The 20,924-nt window shown below is 62.4% G+C and overlaps 3 protein-coding genes and 1 long non-coding RNA gene across 15 annotated transcripts in view; 3 read left to right on the top strand and 1 right to left on the bottom strand.

Moving 5' to 3' along the window:
* The window catches only part of ANKMY1 (ankyrin repeat and MYND domain containing 1), a 60,881-nt gene extending 54,702 nt beyond the window's left edge, over nt 1–6,179 (bottom strand). For 9 of the 12 annotated variants that reach the window (XM_069602179.1, XM_069602127.1, XM_069602498.1 and 6 more), the window contains exon 1: nt 3,278–3,359. In XM_069602179.1, coding sequence (XP_069458280.1) covers nt 3,278–3,286 — 9 coding nt within the window. In that variant the 5' untranslated portion in view covers nt 3,287–3,359. Of the gene's footprint in view, nt 1–3,277; nt 3,424–5,767 lie in introns of those variants that run through there. The other 3 variants (XM_069602071.1, XM_069601900.1, XM_069602997.1) reach the window with 3 other exon arrangements.
* On the top strand, nt 314–3,502 carry LOC138447519 (uncharacterized). Its single transcript, XR_011259880.1, has 2 exons — nt 314–2,323; nt 2,928–3,502. It is a non-coding gene; the product is annotated as an uncharacterized lncRNA (long non-coding RNA).
* DUSP28 (dual specificity phosphatase 28) lies at nt 5,366–8,541 on the top strand. The gene is made up of 2 exons (XM_069603470.1): nt 5,366–5,906; nt 6,056–8,541. Exons 1-2 carry the CDS (start codon nt 5,514–5,516, stop codon nt 6,182–6,184), a joined length of 522 nt encoding a protein of 173 aa, XP_069459571.1. The 5' UTR covers nt 5,366–5,513; the 3' UTR covers nt 6,185–8,541.
* Nucleotides 8,542–10,743: 2,202 nt separating this feature from the next.
* On the top strand, nt 10,744–19,428 carry RNPEPL1 (arginyl aminopeptidase like 1). The gene is made up of 11 exons (XM_069603121.1): nt 10,744–11,466; nt 13,907–14,047; nt 14,487–14,638; nt 15,066–15,182; nt 15,311–15,546; nt 15,748–15,861; nt 16,227–16,339; nt 16,617–16,725; nt 17,748–17,978; nt 18,051–18,193; nt 18,551–19,428. Exons 1-11 carry the CDS (start codon nt 10,927–10,929, stop codon nt 18,809–18,811), a joined length of 2,157 nt encoding a protein of 718 aa, XP_069459222.1. The 5' UTR covers nt 10,744–10,926; the 3' UTR covers nt 18,812–19,428.
* The last annotated feature ends 1,496 nt before the right edge of the window (nt 19,429–20,924 follow it).

Below are 20,924 nucleotides of genomic sequence, written 5' to 3'. Positions count from 1 at the left end.
CTCAGTTCAGTTCAGGTGCTCAGTCCTGTCCCCACTCTTTGCGACCCCATGGACTGCAGCACCGGGTCTGCAGCACGCCAGCCTTCCCTGTCCTTCACCAACTCCTGGAGCTTGCTCAAACTCATGTCCATTGAGTTGGTGATGCCATGCAACCATCTCATCCTCTGTTGTCCCCTTCTCCTCCTGTCTTCAATCTTTCCCAGCATCAGGGTCTTTTCCAAGGAGTCAGTTCTTTGCATCAGGTGGCCAAAGTATTGGAGTTTCAGCTTCATCATCAGTCCTTCCAATGAATATTCAGGACTGATTTCCTTTAGGATGGACTGGTTTGGTCTTCTTGCAGTCCAAGGGACTCTTAAGAGTCTTCTCCAACAACACAACTCAAACGCATCAGTTCTTTGTTACACTGACTCTAGGAAACTCACATACTGTGCTGTACTCTGTTGGTTCCGACGCTTTGCAACCCCACAATCTGTAGTCTGCCAGGCTCCCTGTCCATGGGATTGCCCCGGCAAGAATACTGGAGAGGGTTGCTATTTCCTTCTCCAGGATGGAACCAGCATCTCCTGCGCCTCCTGCATTGCAGGCAGATTCTTCACCACTAAGCCACTGGGGAAGCCCCAGGCAACTCACAGGAAAGGCTCTATGAGCAGCAGCTGACAGTGTTTTAGCAAACCTTACAATTTCAGAAGACTGACAAAGCAATCCTAAATTTTTTGTATGGCCACAAAAGAAAAGGTGTTCTGGAAGCTTCTGTAAACTGGAAAAAACACACTATAAAATGCTGAAATGTTACTTCTGTTCATTAGAATATATGTACTGGTATTTTTAAAAAACAAAGATTTAAAAGCCTTATTTCCATAAATTGATACAAATCCTACAATGATGCTAAAGAGTTTATCCAAAAAGAAAATTTTCATAGGAACAATATGTTAATATTCATTGACAATATTCAAGAATAATTGTTTTAAAAGTTTTTGGTGAACTGGTAAACTCGATAAAAATTCAGCAAACTGACCTTTAGGACGGCTGGTTTTCAGCATGTTAGTTGCTCATGTTGCTAGTCATGGTGTTTGCAAAGCTGAAAATGCTGGCTGAACCTATCATAGTTATGAGATTTAGTGAAGTGTGACTGATGACATGTGGATGGGGAAGCAGAGTGGTATTTCTATTAAAATTCAGGTGAAGGCTTTGAAAAGTCAACGAAAGTCACTTTAAAAAACTGCTATCAAATTAGATGCATGAGACTGCTGTAAAGGATTTATGGGGAAAAAAGTCTTTTCAAAAATTCCAAAAGGATTCTTTCGGCAGATGGTTTCTCAAGCGCTTTTAAGCTCACAGGAAAAAAGGAAGGGAAACTGGAAGGCGCAGCCCGGGCCGGAGTGCACTACAAGCAAAGCCTCTGCTGACCCCCAGGGGAAAGCTCTCAACGACCTTTTATATTGACCAGATCATGGTTAGATTTTTATCTTGTATCAGAATCACTGGAGCACATGGCAACCCGTAGCTTCCTGAGTCTCACTCCTGGAGCTTCCGTTTCAGCAGGTCCGGACCAGACAAACCCTGAGAATGTGCATTCCTACCATGTTCCTAGATGCTGCTGAAATGTGGACCACACTTTGAGAACCACTGGGCCAAGGCCTTGTGTGCAGCTGGTTTCGACTGAAAAAAATGCCCAGCCTGAGAATCTTGTTAAGTTTTCAGTTCAGTTCAGTCGCTCAGTCATGTCCGACTCTTTGCAATCACATGGACTGCAGCACGCCAGGCCTCCCTGTCCATCACCAATTCCCAGAGCTTGCTCAAACTCATGGCCATTGAGTTGGTGATGCCATCCAACCATCTCATCCTCTGTCGCCTCCTTCTCTTCCTGCCTTCAATCTTTCCCAGCATCAGGGTCTTTTCCAATGAGTCAGTCTTTTGCATGAGGGGGTCAAAGTACTGGAGTTTCAGCTTCAGCATCAGTTAAGTTTTACTGGGGGGCAAAATAAGGATGATACCCTGGGAGACAGCACCTCAGACGGTGCTCTGAGAAACTGCTCTGGAGAGGCACGGGGGGAACGTCAGTACAGAGGTGATTTTGGTGAAGATGGAGTACCTCCAATCCAGCACAAATTTTTTGCAGGTTACTGTTAGTGACAAGGAGCAGACATCACCATGAAGGATTCGAGTGCCTTTTTAGACATGAGAAGATACAAGAATTGGGCTCATAAAATTTCTTCTCCGAAAAACATAACTGTCTGAAGAACTGTTCTGCCAATTTTCCTCAGAGCACAGAGCACCTCCATTCCTGATCTCCACCCTGAACTCCTTTCGGGAGATGTTGCAGGTCAGCAGCTGCAGCGGTTCATTATTTAATCCTTGTAGAGGTGGATGGCAAGGGCCAATTTGTAGGTGACAGGGGAACAGAGAGAAAGGAGATAGACGGACAGAGCAGGAACGGCCTTGAATGCCAGGTTAAAGACAGAAGCATCAGGACATTTCAAACAGGACAGCAGTGCAATCAAAACAAATGCTCTAAATGAGAGGTTTCCTGACTTTTTGCCTGGGGCCCACTGCAACTCCCCATTCCACAGCACGACTCCGAAAATCACGAGGGGAAGCTCACTGTGCTGTGCGCATGCACCCCAACATTTTCATGTAGTCTGTTCCTGTCTAAACCACTTTACTAAAAAATAAAATACGGCTATGACCTAAAATACTAGTATCAGTTCAGTTCAGTCGCTCAACCGTGTCCGACTCTTTGCGACCCCATGAACCGCAGCACACCAGGCCTCCCTGTCCATCACCAACTCCCGGAGTTTACTCAAACTCATGTCCATTGAGTCGGTGATGCCATCCAACCATCTCATCCTCTGTCGTCCCCTTCTCCTCCTGCCCTCAATCTTTCCCAGCATCAGGGTCTTTTCTAATGAGTTGGCTCTTTCCATCAGGTGGCCAAAGTACTGGAGCTTCAGCTTCAGCATCAGTCTTTCCAGTGAATACTCAGGACTGATCTCCTTTACAACCCACTAATGGATCCTGCCGACCTGCTGAGTCAGGACCAACATTCAGAAACTCAGTGCTTTAAAAAGTGTATTCTGGCTACAGTGAGAAAGGATAGAAGGCTCCCTGCAGAAGGATGATGCCAAGTCCAGAAGAGAGTGTCCTGTAAACAAACATAGCAATCAAGGGAGAGAATGGACTTGAGATAGTCAGCATGAATTGTTACCCACTAACTAACTCAAGGTGGTGAAAGGAGTGTGAGGTTATTAGTTAAAAGGCCTTGGAACAGAAAACTCACCTCAGACATCCAACAATAAAGGATGGCCGGCTGGCTCAGGAAACCAGAGACCAGAAGCTGGAGGCTCTTCGGGTCTGGTTTGCTTCGGTGCCCAAGTGTCACTGAGGACGGTTTCTCCCACACGGCTTCATCCAAGGCTGGCTTCCCTTTGTGGTAATAAGGAGAGGACAGGTTTCCAAGCCCCTCTCACATCTTTGGTTCATAAAAGAAAGTGAAAGTGAAGTCGCTCAGTCGTGTCCGACTCTTTGTGACCCCATGGATGGTAGCCTACTGGGCTCCTCCATCCATGGGATTTTCAAGGTGAGAGTACTAGAGTGGGTTGCCATTTCCTTCTCCAAGGGATCTTCCCAACCCAGGGATCGAACCTGAGTCTCCCGGTTGTAGGCAGACACTTTTACCATCTCAGCCACCAGGGAGGTCCTCTTTGATTCATATGACAGTCCAAACCCCATCCTAAAGCAATCATGGGGATAGACGTCACTGACCAGAGTGTCATCAGAAGCCTGATTCTGGAGCTGGGGGATCGGTACTCCCACCTAGTTGGATGGCTCCTGTGAACTCTGGGGAAATGGGAAATGAGAATCCCATCCAGGAAAAGTCAGAATCCCTCCTTAGGGCACAGCAAAGGACATGGATGCTGGGAGTAGGTGATGTCTGTACCTACAGCCAGTGAAGACCTGGTTACAGACCAACATTTCAATCTTCAGCTCAAGGGAGAGCCCCAGGCAGCAAAAAATATCTGACAGTCACCAAGCTTGGTAGCTTTGGCTGGAATGGAGAGAATGGAGGTCACCCAGAAAGACTGCAGAGGTTCATTTTACGAGTAGTGTGTGTTCATGTGTGTGTGTGGCGGGGGTGTGGGGGCTAGGGATGTACCAGAGCAGTGGTCTCCCACCTTTTCGGCACCGGGGACCAGTTTCATGGTAGACAAGTTTTCCATGGGCTGGGGTCCGGGAGTGTTTTGGGATGATTCAAGCTCATTACTTGTGTGCTTTATTTCTAACCTAATGCTGCCACTGATCTGACAGGAGGTCCTGGCCCATAGACCAGAGGTTGGGGATCCCTACACTGGAGAAAAATTTCGGGTCCAACAGATCGAAAATCAGAAATGTTTCAGTATTAGAACAGAATCAAAACACCAATAACTAGATGCACACACAACTGCAAGACAGTTAATTTTCAGTGAAACCGGCCCCTGAAAGACAATGGACATCAGAGAAACCTGTTGAAGAGGTCTTCCGTGGCAACTGTGTAATTCTTTAAAGCTACAGTAATAACCCCCCAAATAAGAAAAACCACAGGAACACTGGTCTATGAAAAATGGAAATGCTAAGGGTAAGTAGCTTTATTTTATATGACCATGTTTTACAATAAAATTAAATGCAGAAATTTCACAGGACCATTCATTAGGAAGCAGAGAACACAAAGGAATAAACATAAAGCTGTACTAAGGGGAAGGCCTGATGCTGAAGCTCAGACTCCAATACTTTGGCCACCTGATGCGAGGAACTGACTCATCCGAAAAGACCCTGATGATGAAGCCAGGAAAAGGGGACGAGGACGGAGAGAAGGCACAAGAAGAAGAGGATGACGTGGTTGGATGGTATCACCAACTCGATGGACATGAGTTTGATTAGGCTCCCGTAGTTGGTGATGGACAGGAAGGCCTGGCGTGCTGCAGTCCATGGGGTCGCAAAGACTGAGCGACTGAACTGAAGGGGCATCTCACCTGGCAAATGCGCTTTTAAGTAATGACTGGTCAGTGCCCAGATCAGACTCTGCGACAGGGCCCCTGGCTCAGCGCCTCAGCCACAGCCTGAGAAGCCGGCCGCCCCCTGCCCGGCCCAGCTGGAACCCTCAGGGTCCGCCAGGACGCTAGGGGGAGGCTCTCAGACCTCGCGCCTCTTAACCGGGTCTGGCCTCCTGCACAGGTGAGGGCCCATTCAACCCAGGAACCTGAACCCGCCCACATTTCTACGGCCAATCAGACTCTCCCGATGACCACGCTAACGGCCGCACCCCCACCGTCAGCCAATCAGAGGAGGCCTCGCCCGCTCAGACCTGGCCAATGAGGCGGCGGCCAGGGCCCGGTGGGCGTGGCCTCTCCCGCACACCCGCCCCGGGGGCCTACCCCGGGAGGGGGAGGGGCGGCCTGAGGGAGCCGGGGGCGTCGGCCGCACCCGACGGCCCAAAGAAAGACACCCGGGCCGGGCGCCCGGGAGCCCGGGAGCCGGCCATGGACCCGCAACAGGCCGGACAGCGCGCGGACGCCGCGGCGCCCCCGCCGCCTTTCGTGCGCGTCGCCCCCTCGCTCTTCCTCGGGAGCGCGCGCGCCGCGGCCGCGCCGGAGCCGCTGGCGCGCGCGGGCGTCACCCTGTGCGTCAACGTCTCGCGCCAGCAGCCCGGCCCGGGCGCGCCCGGCGTTGCCGAGCTGCGCGTGCCCGTGTTCGACGACCCGGCGGAGGACCTGCTGGCGCACCTGGAACCCACCTGCGCCGCCATGGAGGCCGCGGTGCGCGCCGGCGGCGCCTGCCTCGTCTACTGCAAGAACGGCCGCAGCCGCTCGGCCGCCGTTTGCACCGCCTACCTGATGCGTCACCGCGGCCTCAGCCTGGAGCGGGCCTTCCGGGTAGGACGGGACTTCCGGCGGGGAGGGGCGGGACCTTCCGGGAGCGGCTGGCTCCGCCGCCCAGGGAGAGACTTCCGGGCGGGGCGGGGCGTCCGTGGACCTCGGCGGGAGCGCTGCACCGGGGTCTACCCGCAACCTCTTCTTCGCAGACAGTGAAGAGCGCCCGCCCAGTGGCCGAGCCCAACCCGGGCTTCTGGTCCCAGCTCCAGAAGTACGAGGAGGCCCTGCAGTCGCGGTCCCTCCTGCCCAAGGAGCCCTCGGGCCCGAGTGAGCCCTAAGCGGTCAGCCCTGGAGGACGACCAGCCAGCCCCAAAGCAGGACGCTGGGGGGTCTCCTGCATCCTCGGGGTGGGAAGGTGTAGTTCATGCACTGACGGGAGGCTGGGTCATCCGCTCCTGCCTCACGTCCCACGGAGTTTTCATTTTCTGCAGCTTCCCAAAGCCCTCTGTCCCCGCTTGATGGTAGTGTAGGGGTGTGTCCGCAGAGAACTGGGGAACCGCCCCTCCCCTGCTTCTCAGGTTTACTAGACAGGGCTTAATCAGGAACATCAAAACCACTCGAGAAAACTTAGCCAGAAAAACATTTACTACAGAGAGGTGGAGGGCGGGGAGCCAAGGTCAGGAGATGGGGAAACCACAGGAGTCACGAGGACCTGCCACCTTGACCCTGGCTTCCTTCCACATTCGGGACTGCCATCAGCTCAGGCCTCGGTGGCTTTCGGAAACAGACTCGTAGCTGCTGTGACACACGGGTGCGGGTTCGAGGCTCTGTAACAGACCACTCAGCTTGGGCTCCCCTGGGGCTCTCAGTGCCCACACCCACTTCCTACCTTACTGACCTCCCAGTTTCAGCCAAGGTCAGGCCCAGACCACACTAACCACCCATGTGTCTGAGCGCGTTGATTACTCTGATTCAGAGGTACCTCACCTGGGCATCCTACAGCCTGAAGACTATACTAGAAAATTAATCACCCTTAACACTCCTTAAATAAGATAAAGAGGAGAGAGTAAAGGAAAAAATGGATAATACATGAATTACAGATAGTGTAGTCCCTGGTTAACACATACAAGTGTACATGTAACAAAATAATGGATAGAACACCGCATTTGGTGTTTGTCATTTCCCTTGACCCTCAGCCAGTGCCTCAGGCCCTGGTCCTCCTAGTGGGGTGTGTGGAGCCTTCATTCTGAAGGCCGAGCGTCCTGCCCGCACTGTGCTGAGTCCTCTGTGATCTCCTGCACAACCCGGGGGTCCTGAGCGGCATGAGCACAGTACCCCGAGTCCCGGCACAGCAAAGCCCTGCCGCCCCTTCAGAGTCAGGGTCAGGGAGTTTCCGTGAGGTCTGGTAGTTAGGATTTGGTGTTTTCACTGCTGAGGCCTGGGGTCAGTCCCTGGTCGGGGAACTAGGATCCTACGAGCTGCACAGCACTGCCCCCCCCAAAAAAAAGTGTCAGTCACCAAGCAGAGCAACTCTGATTTGTGCCTTGAGGACTCTCAACTGGCTAAGTAGGGTCTCAGCGTCCTGTCCCAGGTGTGTCCCAGATGGAAGCATCCCACCTGCAGATGAAGACCTCTGACCAAGCAGAGCCCAAAGGGTAAAGCTGGGGAGCCTGCACTCCATGAGCGAGGCCCTGGGGTGGTTGTGAAGGCGGGCCCATCCTCCCTGCTCCTGCTCCTGGTTTGGCAGCACGATGGCCCCTGGCTCAGAGCACACCCCACCCCCTGCAGGTCCACACCCAGCCCTGCGCAGCACCGCGCATCAGCAGCGCCCACCTCCAAGAGCCACAGCCCTGGTCATAACCCGACCTCTGCCACCTTTATGGAGGGCTTGCCAGCTGCCGCCTACTCCCGACAGGCCCCTCACAGCTCATGTTGCTTTCCATCCACCTGTGAACAGCTCCTGCTGTTACCTCCACATTGCGGGTGAGGCCGCAGTGACTGTATCTGTGACCTCAGGCATACTGAGTGGTTTGCCCAGCAGGGAGGTCAGGAGCCAGGACCTGAGCCCAGATCTTTCCCGTGTGCTTGTGGTGCCCTTGCTGGCATGCCCCCTCACCTGCTGGCATGCCCGGGTGACACAGGCACATGGATGTCAGAGCCCGGGCCAGGCCTTGGTCCCCTAGCTCCATTCGGAGAACCGGCCAAGTCTGCCTGCCGCCAGAGGCCCAGGGGCAGCACAGCCCCCACCTGAGCCCACGGGCCTCCTGGAGGTCCTCCCACTGCCGGGTCTGCCCGCTAGCAGACGAGGCCAGGGGCCGGCTCCCCTCCCAGGGCCTGCACACAGCCAGTCTGTGCCCACCAGGAGAAGGCTGGGTGCAGGCGCACCCGCCCACCAAGCCAGTCAGGGCTGGACCATCCGAAGGCTGGTGTGCGGGGATTCCCTGGTGGCCCAGTGGTTAAGACTCCACCTTGCAATGCAAGGGACACTGGTCCAGGAAGATCCCACATCCCACGGGGCCACAAAGCCCTGCGCCAGGGAACTGTGGAGGCCTGCGCTTTACAGCCTCTTCTCCACAAGAGAAGCCACCACAGGGAGCAGCCCGCACACCGAAAGGAAGAGTAGCCCGCGCCAGCATGAGTTTGCAGCAACAAAGGCCCACCAGTCAAAAAATAAAATAATTAAAAAAAATAAAAAGCTGGTGCATGAAAATTCCTTTGGGAGAAACCCCAGCCTCTGGCAGTCCCAACTTCCAGCTCCTCTCCCCCAGGTGGACTGGGGGAGGAGCGTACTTTGCAGCCACCCTGGACCTCTGTCAGCAAAGCAGCACCCCCGACCCCTGACACTGAAGGCACCATCATCCGCAGGACAGGGACGAGGTGGAGAGTGGAAACGACCGCTGTGCCCTCCACAGTGCACAGATCCCTCGGTGAACTGCCTCTAGTGCTGCAAGACACATCTGCTTGCTCCTGCAGACGGACTTGTGTTGGTTCCTTGTAAAAATGTGGGGTGGAAGGCACGGCCCTGGGAGGAGTGCTGACGGCTCCCCCGGACCTGCACGCCTGCACCTACCCACCCGTCCTGGGTGCAGGCCAAGCCACTGGGAGGTGCCCAGGGCCCTCCAGAGAGAAGGGACGAGACTTAACCCCTGCTCCCCAAGTACAGGGCACCAGGAGGGTAAGAAGCCCCCTGAGGTTAACTTAGCCTGTGCTGGGGGCTGGCAGACCTGCCTGCAGGTACTTAGGGCAGGCTGGTGTGGGTGCCCACACGCAGTCCCTGATGGTCTTCCAGCCCCAGCCCCACTGGCCAGGAGAGGGGAAAGGATGGCTCCGAAAGGCTGGTCACGCTGGGAGTGCCATCTGAAACTCTGCCCTCGGCCTCCGGGCAGGCGCTGGGCCCCTGAAGGCAGTGAGGACTGATCAGACCCAGTTCTTCCCCATCTTGAGTCTCGGCTGCAGGGCTGAACCCCTTCCTTTTAAGTGGCTGGTGAGTTTGTGTCCCCGAGGCTAAAATGACACACGGGACAAGTTGAAGAGATGCCTCAGTGTGGGTGCTGACTCCATCAACATGGGTTCTCAGCTCGGCAGTCCCACCCTGCCTGCCCCCCAGCCCCCTGGGGGGCAGGCAGGATCACACGAATGACAGGTGGAGATACTGAGTCCAGAAGGATTAAACACCCCTCAGGGATGCCATCGAGGGCGAGTGCAGCACGAGGCAGGCCCCAGCTGTGCCGCACAGGCACGGAGCAGGGAGCGAAGTGGGTGGGGCTCCAGGCTCAAACGGCCTGGCTCCCTGAGGACCTGAACTCTCCCATGACGACAGATCGCCTTGGCGGCCCCTCTGGTTCGTGGCTTTGAGACCCACCCATGCAGGTCTCTGGGCATCCTCGCTGGTCTCCAGCCACCCACCTCGGGCCCAAGTCTATGGGCAGGCCTGGGCGAGAGTGGAATGACAGGCTGGCCAGGTCTCGTGACTGCCCAGCTCTCACCTCCTCAACAGTCATCCTCCAGGGCCCAGACAGCCCTGAAGGGAGCAGAGCTCAGCAGGACTTTCTGTGGTGATGAAACACCTGCTCTGTCCAGTACGGCGCTACTGGCCTGATGCATGCACGCTTGCTCAGTCATGTCTGACTCTGCAACCCCACAGACTGTAGTCCCCCTGGCTCCTCTGTCCATAGGATTCTCCAGGACTAGAACCCTGGAGTAGGTTGTCATTTCATTCTTCCAGGGATCTTTCCAACCCAGGGATCAAACCGGCATCTCCTATATTGGGGGGCAGATTCTTTACCACTGAGCCACCAAGGAAGCCCCACCTTCCTGACACGACCGCCCAAACACACATGGAGACCCTGAAATAGGGCTAGTGCAACTGAGGACCTAAACTTCTAATTCTATTTAATTTCAATCTAAGAAGCCTCACATCTAAGGGTACAGTCTCAAGGTTCCAGAGCCACCAGCATGCCCCACATGGCACATAACACAGACCACTAGTCTCACAGGAGAGCAGGCCAGGGTGATGGGAATCATTGCATTTTTCTCCAGGCCTGAGGCTCTGGAACGGACGAGTAACACTTCCCTAACACAGGTGTCCCAGCAGTGGGTGACCGAGGAACCTCCAGCGCGCCCGGGTCCCCGCGCCTTCCCCTTCCTCCAGCCCAGTGCCTGGGCCACCGGCACGCAGCGGCTGCTCCGGCCCGTGCATCGCACCTGGTTCACGGTCGCAGCCCAGCGCACAGCGGCCCCGGGCCCACGCACAGCGCCCGGGCTCACGGCCCCCAGCCGCGCTTTCAGCCCCTCGGCTCCTCGGTCTCCCCACTCCCTGAGCCGCGGGCGCCCCGGCCCCCCGCGCACCGCGCGCCCGGCCCCGCGTCCCCCGCGGCCCGGTCTCCCCGCGCACAGCGCCCCCGGCGGCGGCGGCCGAGCGGAGCCGGAGCGGGGCGGCGCACGGCGCGGGGCCGGGCCGGGCGGCTCCCGGCGCGACTTCCTGTTGTGCCCGCGCCCCGCCGCCCGGCGCCCGGCGCCCCTCGCCCGCTCCCGCGGCCCGGGCGGCCGCCGCCCATGGATTTCACCTAGCGCGGCGGCCATGGCGGCGCAGTGCTGCTGCCGCAAGGCACCCGGCGCCGAGGCCGCGCCCGCCCGCCCGCCGCCCGAGCCGCCGCCCGCCCTGGACGTGGCCTCGGCCTCCAGCGCGCAGCTCTTCCGCCTCCGCCACCTGCAGCTGGGCCTGGAGCTGCGGCCCGAGGCGCGCGAGCTGGCCGGCTGCCTGGTGCTCGAGCTGTGCGCGCGGCGGCCCGCGCCCCGCGCGCTCGTGCTCGACGCGCACCCGGCCCTGCGCCTGCACTCGGCCGCCTTCCGCCGCGCCCCCGCCGCCGCCGCCGCCGCTGCCGCCGAGCCGCCCTGCGCCTTCGCCTTCGCCGCCCCCGGGCCGGGACCCGCACCGCCGCCGCCGCTGCCCGCCTTCTGCGAGGCGCCCGGCGCGGAGCCCGCCTGCTGCCCGCTGGCCTTCAGGGTGGACCCGTTCACCGACTATGGCTCCTCGCTCACCGTCACGCTGCCCCCTGAGCTGCAGGAGCACCAGCCCTTCCAGGTCATCCTGCGCTACACCTCGACCGACGCCCCCGCCGTGAGTCCTGCTTCCGGGCGGCCTCTCTCCTTGCTGCCGGGCTGGGGGGCGTTCTTGGGGGCGCTGCGCCCGCGACACCTGCAGAGGGGGCCCAGCCCGGCTCTCCGCGAGCCGGCCCCGGAGTCCTGTCCAGGCGCCGGCGGGGCTTCCCAGCTGGTGCCAGGGGAGCCCTTAGGAGCCCTGGACCGAGTGAGCCCCCGGGTTCTGGTCCCGGGGAGGGGCCTGTGTGCCACCAGGGAAGCCTCTCCCTTCAGCTGTGCAGGGCCGGGTCCCTGCCTGGAGACAGGGGCAGCTTCTGTTGAGCACATGCCGAGCCACGCATCTGCCCGAGCCTGACACTGCGACCAAGGGCCTCCGTGTGACCCGGGCTTCGGAGGACTGTTCCCTGGGGGTGGCAAGAGGGACAGACTTGCTGGAGTGGGAGACCGAGGGGCCTGGATCGGCTCTAATGCTTCAGGGCGCAGGGGACTGGTGGGTGCTCCTGCAGGTTGGCCCCGTGTCCTCAGCGCAGACACGCACAGGCTCTGCGGGGCTTTGGACATGGAGCGCCCGCCGCCCAGGGGCTCAGCAGGAAGGTGGGCAGCCCAGACAGCAACCTTCCACCGCAGGGCCACTTTCAGGATGGAGCCTGGGGGTTCCTGGGTCCCTGTATGGCCGCACGTTTGTGACAGTAACCCCTCAACACACAACATTCAAGTAGCTCTGGGAGGCCCCGGGAGGTTCCATCCGTCACCGCTGTGGCATGTGAATAGACAGGGTGGCGGAAAGGCATCAGGCCAGAAGCCATCAAGGAGAAATCAGGATGAGCCTAGGCCAGACACACACCTGCGGGCTTCCTGCACGACTCCCAGGAGCCCCCAGCTGCCACCTCACCTCTGAGCTTCTGCAGATGTGCCCGCCTGGCCCCTGCCCTGCCCGCCTGGCCCCTGCCCTGCCCGCCAGGCCCCTGCTGTCTGCCCGCCTGGCCCCTGCCCTGCCCGCCTGGCCCCTGCTGTCTGCCCGCCTGGCTCCTGTCCTGCCCGCCTGGCCCCTGTCCTGCCCACCAGCCCCCTGCCCTGCCCATCTGGCCCCTGCCCTGCCCACCAGGCCCCTGTCCTGCCCACCAGCCCCCTGCCCTGCCCATCTGGCCCCTGCTGCCTGCCCACCAGGCCCCTGTCCTGCCCACCAGGCCCCTGCTGTCTGCCCGCCTGGCCTTTGTCCTGCCCACCAGCCCCCTGTCCTGCCCACCAGGCCCCTGCTGTCTGCCTGGCCCCTGCTGTCTGCCTGCCTGGCCTTTGTCCTGCCCACCAGCCCCCTGCCCTGCCCATCTGGCCCTTGCTTCCTGCCAGGGGCCTTCTGGGGCTCTGACAGCTGGCGGGCATGGCTCCCACCACAGCCGTGAAAACAGAGGCTATGGTTCTCCCTGACCTTGGAGCCCATGTGTCTGATCCACCTAAGACCAGCAGAGTGGTTGGAGAGTGGTGGGACCAGGGCCCACAGCCGGCTACCCTGCTGGCCTGACCCTGTCCCCAGCAGCCTGATCACGAGGGCCTGTCCCCAGCATGATCTGGGGACGACTTATCCCAGGACCTGGGGGTGCGGGGTGGGGGGGTGGCGGGGTGTGAAATGCAGGTTCCTAAGTCCTAGCTCTCTGTGGTCAGACCCAGGAGTTTGCATTTTTGAACAGTCTCCCCAGACAGGCCTTCCGAACATCTGCGGCAGCCCTAGGGGTCAGCAGAAAAGGAAGATACTGCTGCAGGCTCTGCTTGGGCAGAGAACAGAGACATAGAAGCCAAAAAGAAGTTTTATGGAAGTCCATGAAGGCTGACAGTGGCCTGGCTGGTCTGCAGGAACTGTCTAGGCAGCCCTGCAGGCCTGGACATCCGCTAGGATCTGGGGACCCAGGGGTGGGGTCTCAGCACATATAGCCTCCAGCGGCAGTCCTGGGTCTGGGGTCCCCCACCCCTGGGGTCTCGTCACGGACAGCCCCCAGCGATGGTCCTGGGTCTGGGGTCCCGAGTGGCAAGCAGCTGTGGCTGCTGTCCTCGGGCCTGTCACTTGCAAGGGCCTGGGGCCCCTCCATCACGGCCCTGGGGGGACCTGTGTGCACTTGGTCACTGAAGACCCGTCCAGTTGGCCTCAGTGACCACATTGTCCCAGCAGAGGGGATATGGGGGAGATTTGGGACCCCACCAAGTGGCTGCAGTTGGGTTGGGGAGGCCCCCGGCCTCCAGCCGCCCTTCCTGAAGACATCAGGATGCGTGGTGTTAAGAAGGGGAGTGCTGAGCTGGCCTGGGCAGGCTGGGGGCAGTGGTAGGCCGGAGTACCTGAGGGACGGCTCCCTGGCGGGGTGGGGCCGTCGGCCTGTGGCCCTGGTCTCCAGGAGGGCTCGGCCCGCTGTGCCGGGGGGGGGGGGGGGCGCCCTGGCCGGAGCCGACCCCTTACCCACCACCCACTGCAGATCTGGTGGCTGGACCCAGAGCTGACGTACGGCAGCGCCAAGCCCTTCGTGTTCACCCAGGGCCACTCCGTCTGCAACCGCTCCTTCTTTCCGTGCTTTGACACGCCCGCGGTCAAGTGCACCTACTCGGCTGTGGTCAAGGTCAGCGCCCAGCAGCACGCCCTGCCCCCAGCTGCCACCCAGACGGCCATCCGAGAAGGCGCGCACCCTGCCCACGTCGGGGTCCTAGGCCTGGCCTGAGCCCCGGGACGCCGGCGCAGGGATGGGGCAGGCAGAGCGGCCGGGTCCCAGGGCTTCTGGCAGCCCCCCAGCCCCACCTCCACTCCCGACTGGGACGAGAGGTGTGCGGGCCAGGAGCTGGGGGGCTCCCGGAACAGCGTGGGGGGGTCCCTGACAGGGACGGGAGGATCCCTAGCAGTGTGGCTGCCTGACCCAGCTTGCTGGGCTTTCTCACAGCGACACGAGTCTTGCCCACTGGGCTGTGGGGTCCCCACCGGGGACACGGGGTTGTCCTGACGGGGGCGTGGGGCTCCCCGTGGGAGACACACTGTCCTGATGGGCGGGGCCTCCTGGGACGCAGGCCCCGTCGGGGGTGCAGGTCCTGATGAGCGCCACACAGAGCACCTACGTGGAGGAGGAGGGCGTCTACCGCTTCCACATGGAGCACCCCGTGCCTGCCTACCTCGTGGCCCTCGTGGCCGGGGACCTCCAGCCCGCAGACATCGGGCCCAGGTAGGCCCACCTCTTGCTTGCTGCCCGGGGTCCAGGCTCAGGCGATGCTGCCGGGGCCCGGCGTGCGGCCTGCCTGCATGGCTGCCCTGTGTGGCCCCGCGCGGTGGGGCCAGCCCTGCCCCTGCCTAACTGTCACTGCCCAGGGGCCATCCTCCCCCGGCTGCACGCACCCCGGCGCCCTGTGCCGGTCCTTCTGGACAGGGCCTCTGCAGACACACCCGCTGCACTCCCAGACGGCGCGTGGATGGGCCCACCCGCAGAACGTAGGGCCCGCGGTGCAAAGGGCCCGCGGAGTGAAGGGCAGGCGGGGTGGGCGGCTGGCCGGCCTGCGCTGGGCAATGCCCAGAACCGGAGGGAAGGCCTGGGGGCAGGCAGGGGGCGTGGGCTGGGGCTGGGCTGGCCCCGCCCACCGTCTCCCCCATGACAGGAGCCGCGTGTGGGCCGAGCCGTGTCTCCTGCCCACGGCCACCAGCAAGCTGTCGGGCGCTGTGGAGCAGTGGCTGAGCGCGGCCGAGCGGCTCTACGGGCCCTACCTGTGGGGCAGGTATGTCTGCGAGCCTGGCCGGCCGTGAAAGGGGCCAGTGGGCATGTGCACGCCCGCCCCCCCCCCAGCCCGCCAAGAAGCGGCAGGAGGCAAGGCTCACCCGCGGCCCCCACCCCCGGCCCCCGCAGGTATGACATCGTCTTCCTGCCCCCGTCCTTTCCCATCGTGGCCATGGAGAACCCCTGCCTCACCTTCATCATCTCCTCCATCCTGGAGAGCGACGAGTTCCTAGTCATCGACGTCATCCACGAGGTGGCCCACAGCTGGTTTGGGAACGCCGTCACCAACGCCACATGGGAGGAGATGTGGCTGAGCGAGGGCCTGGCCACCTACGCCCAGCGGCGCATCACCACCGAGACTCACGGTGCGCCGCGCTTGGCGGGACGCGTGGTACCCCCGTGGCAGCGAGGGCCAGTGGGGGCGGGCACCGTGCACAGGGCTGGTCCCAGGCTGCGGTCCCCGCTCTGTGTGTGTGTGTGTGTGTGTGTGTGTTTCCCCGGGGGCAGCTCGGTGGGGCCCAGGGCAGGGAGCAGCCAGGGCAGCGGCCTCTCTCCCACCTGTCCAGGTGCGGCCTTCACCTGTCTGGAGACAGCCTTCCGCCTGGACGCCCTGCACAGGCAGATGAAGCTTCTCGGAGAAGACAGCCCGGTCAGCAAGCTGCAGGTCAAGCTGGAGCCAGGTACCTGCTGCTGCCCAGCCCTGCACTCGTCACCTGCAGAGGTCAGGCCCCCCGCCCAGCCCAGTCGGGGTCTTCGTCCCCACGAGGCTTCTCTGCAGAGGCCGGGCCAGGGGGGCTTCCCTCCACGGCCTGTGCCACCTCTCACGGGTGCTGAGCACCCATCTCCCCAATGTGTGGACCTGAAGTCTCCACCGAGGGCCCCCCAGCAGGGCAGGACCCCCCCGCACACACTCTCAGGGTGTCTGGATGTGAGCAGCGGGGCCCTCGGTGCCCCCTGCCGTGCAGAGCCCCACCGCCATCCCGCCCCCAGCCCCGGGGCCCTGGGCGGCTCAGGGTGCCTCCCAGAGCCACGGTTTCCCTCGCAGGTGTGAACCCCAGCCACCTGATGAACCTGTTCACCTACGAGAAGGGCTACTGCTTCGTGTACTACCTGTCCCAGCTCTGTGGGGACCCCCAGCGCTTTGACGACTTCCTCCGAGTGAGCAGCGCGCTCCTGGGGGTCGGGGTGGGGGTGGAGCGGTGGGGCCCGTGAGCGGGGCTCTCACCAGGCTCCTGGCTCTCCCACCTCCCAGCCTCGGCTGCCTGGCAGGTCCCTGCAGCAGCCGTGGGTGCCCCTGTACCCGCCCTGGCCCTGCCTACCCCTGCTCAGACCCCTGGGTGCCAGGCCCTTTCTCGCGGTGTGTGCCCGGCCCCGGGGGGTAGGGGGACAGCGCCGCACCCAGCCCCCGGGCCTGCTGAGTCCGCGCCGCCCACAGGCCTACGTGGAGAAGTACAAATTCACCAGCGTGGTGGCCCAGGACCTGCTGGACTCCTTCCTGACCTTCTTTCCAGAGCTGAAGGAGCAGAGCGTGGACTGCCGGGCAGGTGAGGCCCCCCCCACCGGCCATGCGTCCACACGGGCCCACCCTCGGCCTGTTGGGTGCGGGGGTGTAACTGGGCCTGGGGGCTCTGTCTGGCTGGCAGCCACCGTCACTCGTTGGTATGGAACTCGGGCTGGACCACGTGGAAGGAAGAGAGAGGAGAGTGCGATTCCCAGCCCGGAGGGGCCCCAGGGGCTCCCTGGAGGAGGTGGCAATTAGGCTAGGTGGTTCAGTGGGTAAAGACCGCCTGCAACGTGGAAGACACAGGAGACTCTGGGTCGAGAGGGTCCCCTGGAGGAGGGCCCTGCACCCCACTCCAGTGTTCTTGCCTGGAGAATTCCATGGACAGAGGAGCCTGGCGGGCTACAGTCCATGGGAGCGATTGAGCACCCCATACATGCAGAGCTGAGTAGGCAGTTCCAGAAAGAGCCTTGGAAACTGCGCAGCGGGCCTGGGGCAGGATCCAGGAGCAGAGGGCAGTTTGCCTCAGAGCAGGCTGAAGGCAGCCAGCTTGTTCGCGAGGGTGCCCCTGGGCCAAGGGCTTAGGCCAAAGCAGAGAAGGGTCTGCTGTCTCAAGGCGGGGTCAGCGTTTGTGGCAGCGCAGTGCACTGTGGGCCGGGGACCCTGTGTTGGGGAAGGTTTGGGAAGTGCCCTAAGGGTCTGGGGGGCAGGGATGGCACGACTTGCCCCCACAGATGCCCAGGCTCCAGGGCTCCAAAGCAGGAACAGCCCTCTCCCAGGGCGGTGCTCCCACCCCGCGCCTCCCGCTGTGCACGCGCAGCGTCTCCCTGTTTCTGCCCAGGAGGCGCGGGCAGATAGGGGGTCCCTGGCCACTGGCTCCAGCACTCTGTGCCCCCTTCCCGGAAGCCACCGTGGCCTGCAGGGTCTGCAGCCGGCTCCCGCCTCCCCAGGCCACCCCCACCCTTGGGGCTCCTAGACCCTGGCAAGGTCTCCAGGCACACCCTCGGGGTCTGCAGTCTCCTGGGGAGGCCTGCTTGGGAACCCAGGAGGGCGTCTGTCCTGCAGGGCTGGAGTTCGAGCGCTGGCTGAATGCCACGGGCCCCCCGCTGGCCGAGCCGGACCTGTCTCAGGGATCCAGCCTGACGCGGCCCGTGGAAGCCCTCTTCCAGCTGTGGACCGCCGAGCCCCTGGACCAGGCGGCCGCCTCCGCCAGCGCCATCGACATTTCCAAGTGGAGGACCTTCCAGACGGCGCTCTTCCTGGACCGGCTGCTGGATGGGTCCCCACTGCCCCAGGGTGAGTCCCGCAGGCGCCGGGGTGGGAGGAGGCGGGGTGGTCGCCGGCCCTGACCTGCCGTGGCCCCGACAGAGGTGGTGATGAGCCTGTCCAAGTGTTACTCGTCCCTGCTGGACTCCATGAACGCCGAGATCCGCATCCGCTGGCTGCAGATCGTGGTCCGCAACGACTACTACCCCGACCTCCACAGGGTCCGGCGCTTCCTGGAGAGCCAGGTGCGGCCACACGAGCCTGCCTTCACCCCCACCCGGCCACTCAGGCTGGCGACCCCTGCCCTCCGCTGACCCGGCCACTCAGGCTGGGTGGCCCAGAGGATGGGGTGGGGCCCAGACCCCAGCAGACCTCAGGGAGGCTGTGCCCAAGGCCAGTGGTCAAGCCGGGGGTAGAGTCCTGGGGTCTTGCCGCAGGGCGTGCACACCGGGGCCGTCTGAGCTCCTTAAGGCCTGAGGGTCACTGGACCACCAGGCCTGCAACCCTAGCAGGGCCCCTGCAGCCCAAGCCCCCTGGGGGCGGAGGGGAGGGCACGGGGGCGGGGGAGGGGAGGGCGCCCCATGACTCGCGGCTGCCCGCAGATGTCGCGCATGTACACCATCCCGCTGTACGAGGACCTGTGCACCGGCGCCCTCAAGTCGTTTGCTCTGGAGGTCTTCTACCAGACGCAGGGCCGGCTGCACCCCAACCTGCGGCGGACCATCCAGCAGATCCTGTCACAGGGCCTGGGCCCCGGCGCAGAGCCAGGCGGGCCCGCGGCGGACTCGGAGCCGGGCCTGCTGCTCGGGGACGAGGCCCCGGGCAGCGCCATCTCTCTCAGGGACGTCAACGTGTCTGCCTAGCGCTCGCCTCCCAGACACCACGATTGTGCCTTCGGGGCCCAGGCCTGGCTGGAGGGGCTCTGCCGGGGCCCCTCCAGGGCCGACCGAGGCCTGTGGACCTGCCCCCCCACACCCCAAGCGCTCTTGCACTGCGGGCCCTCCTGTCTCAACACTGACTGCCAGGCACTGCCCTGGGTCGACGGCAACCACCACACTGTGCCTTCTGTCTGCCAGGAGGGCCTGGGCTGCCACGCCCACCCCGCACGCCTGCCTCCATGGAGCCCTGGATCCCCACCCCCCGCCCCCAGGCCGGCAGCCTCCCTCAGTCCCTGCCCGAGGGACGAGGACGCAGACATGCCCACGCCCTCCCCGTGGGGGATGGGGCGCCGCAGAGACGGTGGATGTCCCTGGGGAGGGGGGCCCCGGAAAGCCTTAGCTCCTCAGGGAACTCAGGGCCCCAGGCCCCGGGGCCAGTGCAGCAATAACGCGCAGGAAGGCGGGCGGCACTGGTGCTCTTTCTAGGCCCACCCTGCTGGAAGAGGCCCGGGGAGCCCCGGGGTTCGAGCTGGGCCCCCGGGGGGGACCTCCACTCGGGGTCACCATGATTGTCCCATTAAACCTCCACTCTGCAGACTGCCTCCCGGCCTGTCCGTCCTGGCTCTTGTCTTGCACAGCTGCCCAGCAGCCGTGGCGTGGGGTCTGGAGCTGGTCACAGCCCTGTGCTCTGACCCAGGCTTCCAGCCAGAGGCGGGGGCTCTCGCCTGCATCCGGCCCCTCCTGACTGTTCTGCTCTGCACCAGGAGGCCCCATATCCTGCCCTGCGGCCCCCTGGGGTCCGAGCACCAGCCGCCGGCTGCCCCCGACCTCCTCAGCCCCTCTGCCGCCCCCAGGACCCCCTGTCGGCATCCCCGCTGTGGGCCCTCCTCCCAAACGGGAGTAAAAGGAGAGGCGAGCGGCGGGCCTGAGTGTGGCCTGGGAGGACGGGGCGGAGGGGCCGTGGCCCTCGCTGGCCCAGGGGCGGCCCCAGAGCATGGCCAAGCCGTGGGTGCCGGGAGCAGTGCCCCGCGGTGACCAGGGCAGCGTCCGGGCCCCTCCCCCCGGCCGCCCACGGGCTGGGCTCCTGGGGCAGTGCCTCTGCTGTGGGTCCGGTCAGCGCTGCAGGGTCTCCCCGAGGATCACACGCGCGGACCCCAGAGTGACCTGTCAGCTGGCCCACTGGTGGGACCCGGTCACAGAGCCCCCCGTTCCCAAGGGGCCGAGGCGCTGGAGGACGGGGTGGTGGGCCAGCCGCCAGGTTGCGAGTGCCCCAGTGACTGTCCTCCCCGCAACACCCCCCACCCCCGGGAGCTGACCTGACCCCACCCAGGCGTGGCCCTAGCTCTCCTGTCCTGGGGCTGTCCTGGCACCGCGGCCGGGCGTGGCTCCTCCGAGCCCAGACACTTGGAGTGGGAGGGCCAGTCCCCGGCCGTGGTGAGCGGGAAGCCCTGTGGGGAGAAGCGGGGGCCCGGGAGCTCCGCCTGCAGTGGCGCTGGAGCCTGTGGGCCTGGGCCCCCGAGTCCTGGGCTCTCCGCAGCCCTCGGCTGTGCCCTGGGAAGGGCCCACCCTCCCGTCTTCTGGCCAAGCCCTCCGTGTGGCTGACGTGCTTCCTTAGCCTCCTCCCTGCCACGGCTGTTCTCGGGTCTCCAGTCACACTCTGTAGCCCTAGGCTGTTGGTTTCTTCGGCAGTTCAGCCCTCAAAAGCACTGTGGTCCCCCGAGGTCCCGATCCCAGCTCAGCAGGCAGGGGCCACGTTTTGCCCCCCAGGGCCCCACCTGACGATGGGAGGTTCAGGGGCAAGCCCACGGCCTCCCTGGGGTGACCCCAACACCTTGGCAGCATCCTCGCCACAGTCCATCCTGGCTCTGACCTCCCCTCTGGGCCATTCCTGCCTTTCTCTTTTCCTTTTCCTCCCAGCTTTGCAAACCCAGGGATGTTTTTCTCAGGCCATCTTTTTCCACGTGGTATCTTGCCAAACACAGCCTGTGACCGACGCGTGCTGCCAAGGTTTCCCAACCCCTTGCACCGGACCTGCAAGTTATTTTGGACGTCATTTGCCCCATGAGTCATCACGGTTGAGTCTTACCAGATGTTTTGC

Source organism: Ovis canadensis, chromosome 1 (assembly GCF_042477335.2).
Source record: "Ovis canadensis isolate MfBH-ARS-UI-01 breed Bighorn chromosome 1, ARS-UI_OviCan_v2, whole genome shotgun sequence".
Taxonomy (NCBI): domain Eukaryota; kingdom Metazoa; phylum Chordata; class Mammalia; order Artiodactyla; family Bovidae; genus Ovis; species Ovis canadensis.
Note: the sequence above shows the minus strand (reverse complement) of the source record. Positions and strands in the feature narration are given on the sequence as shown.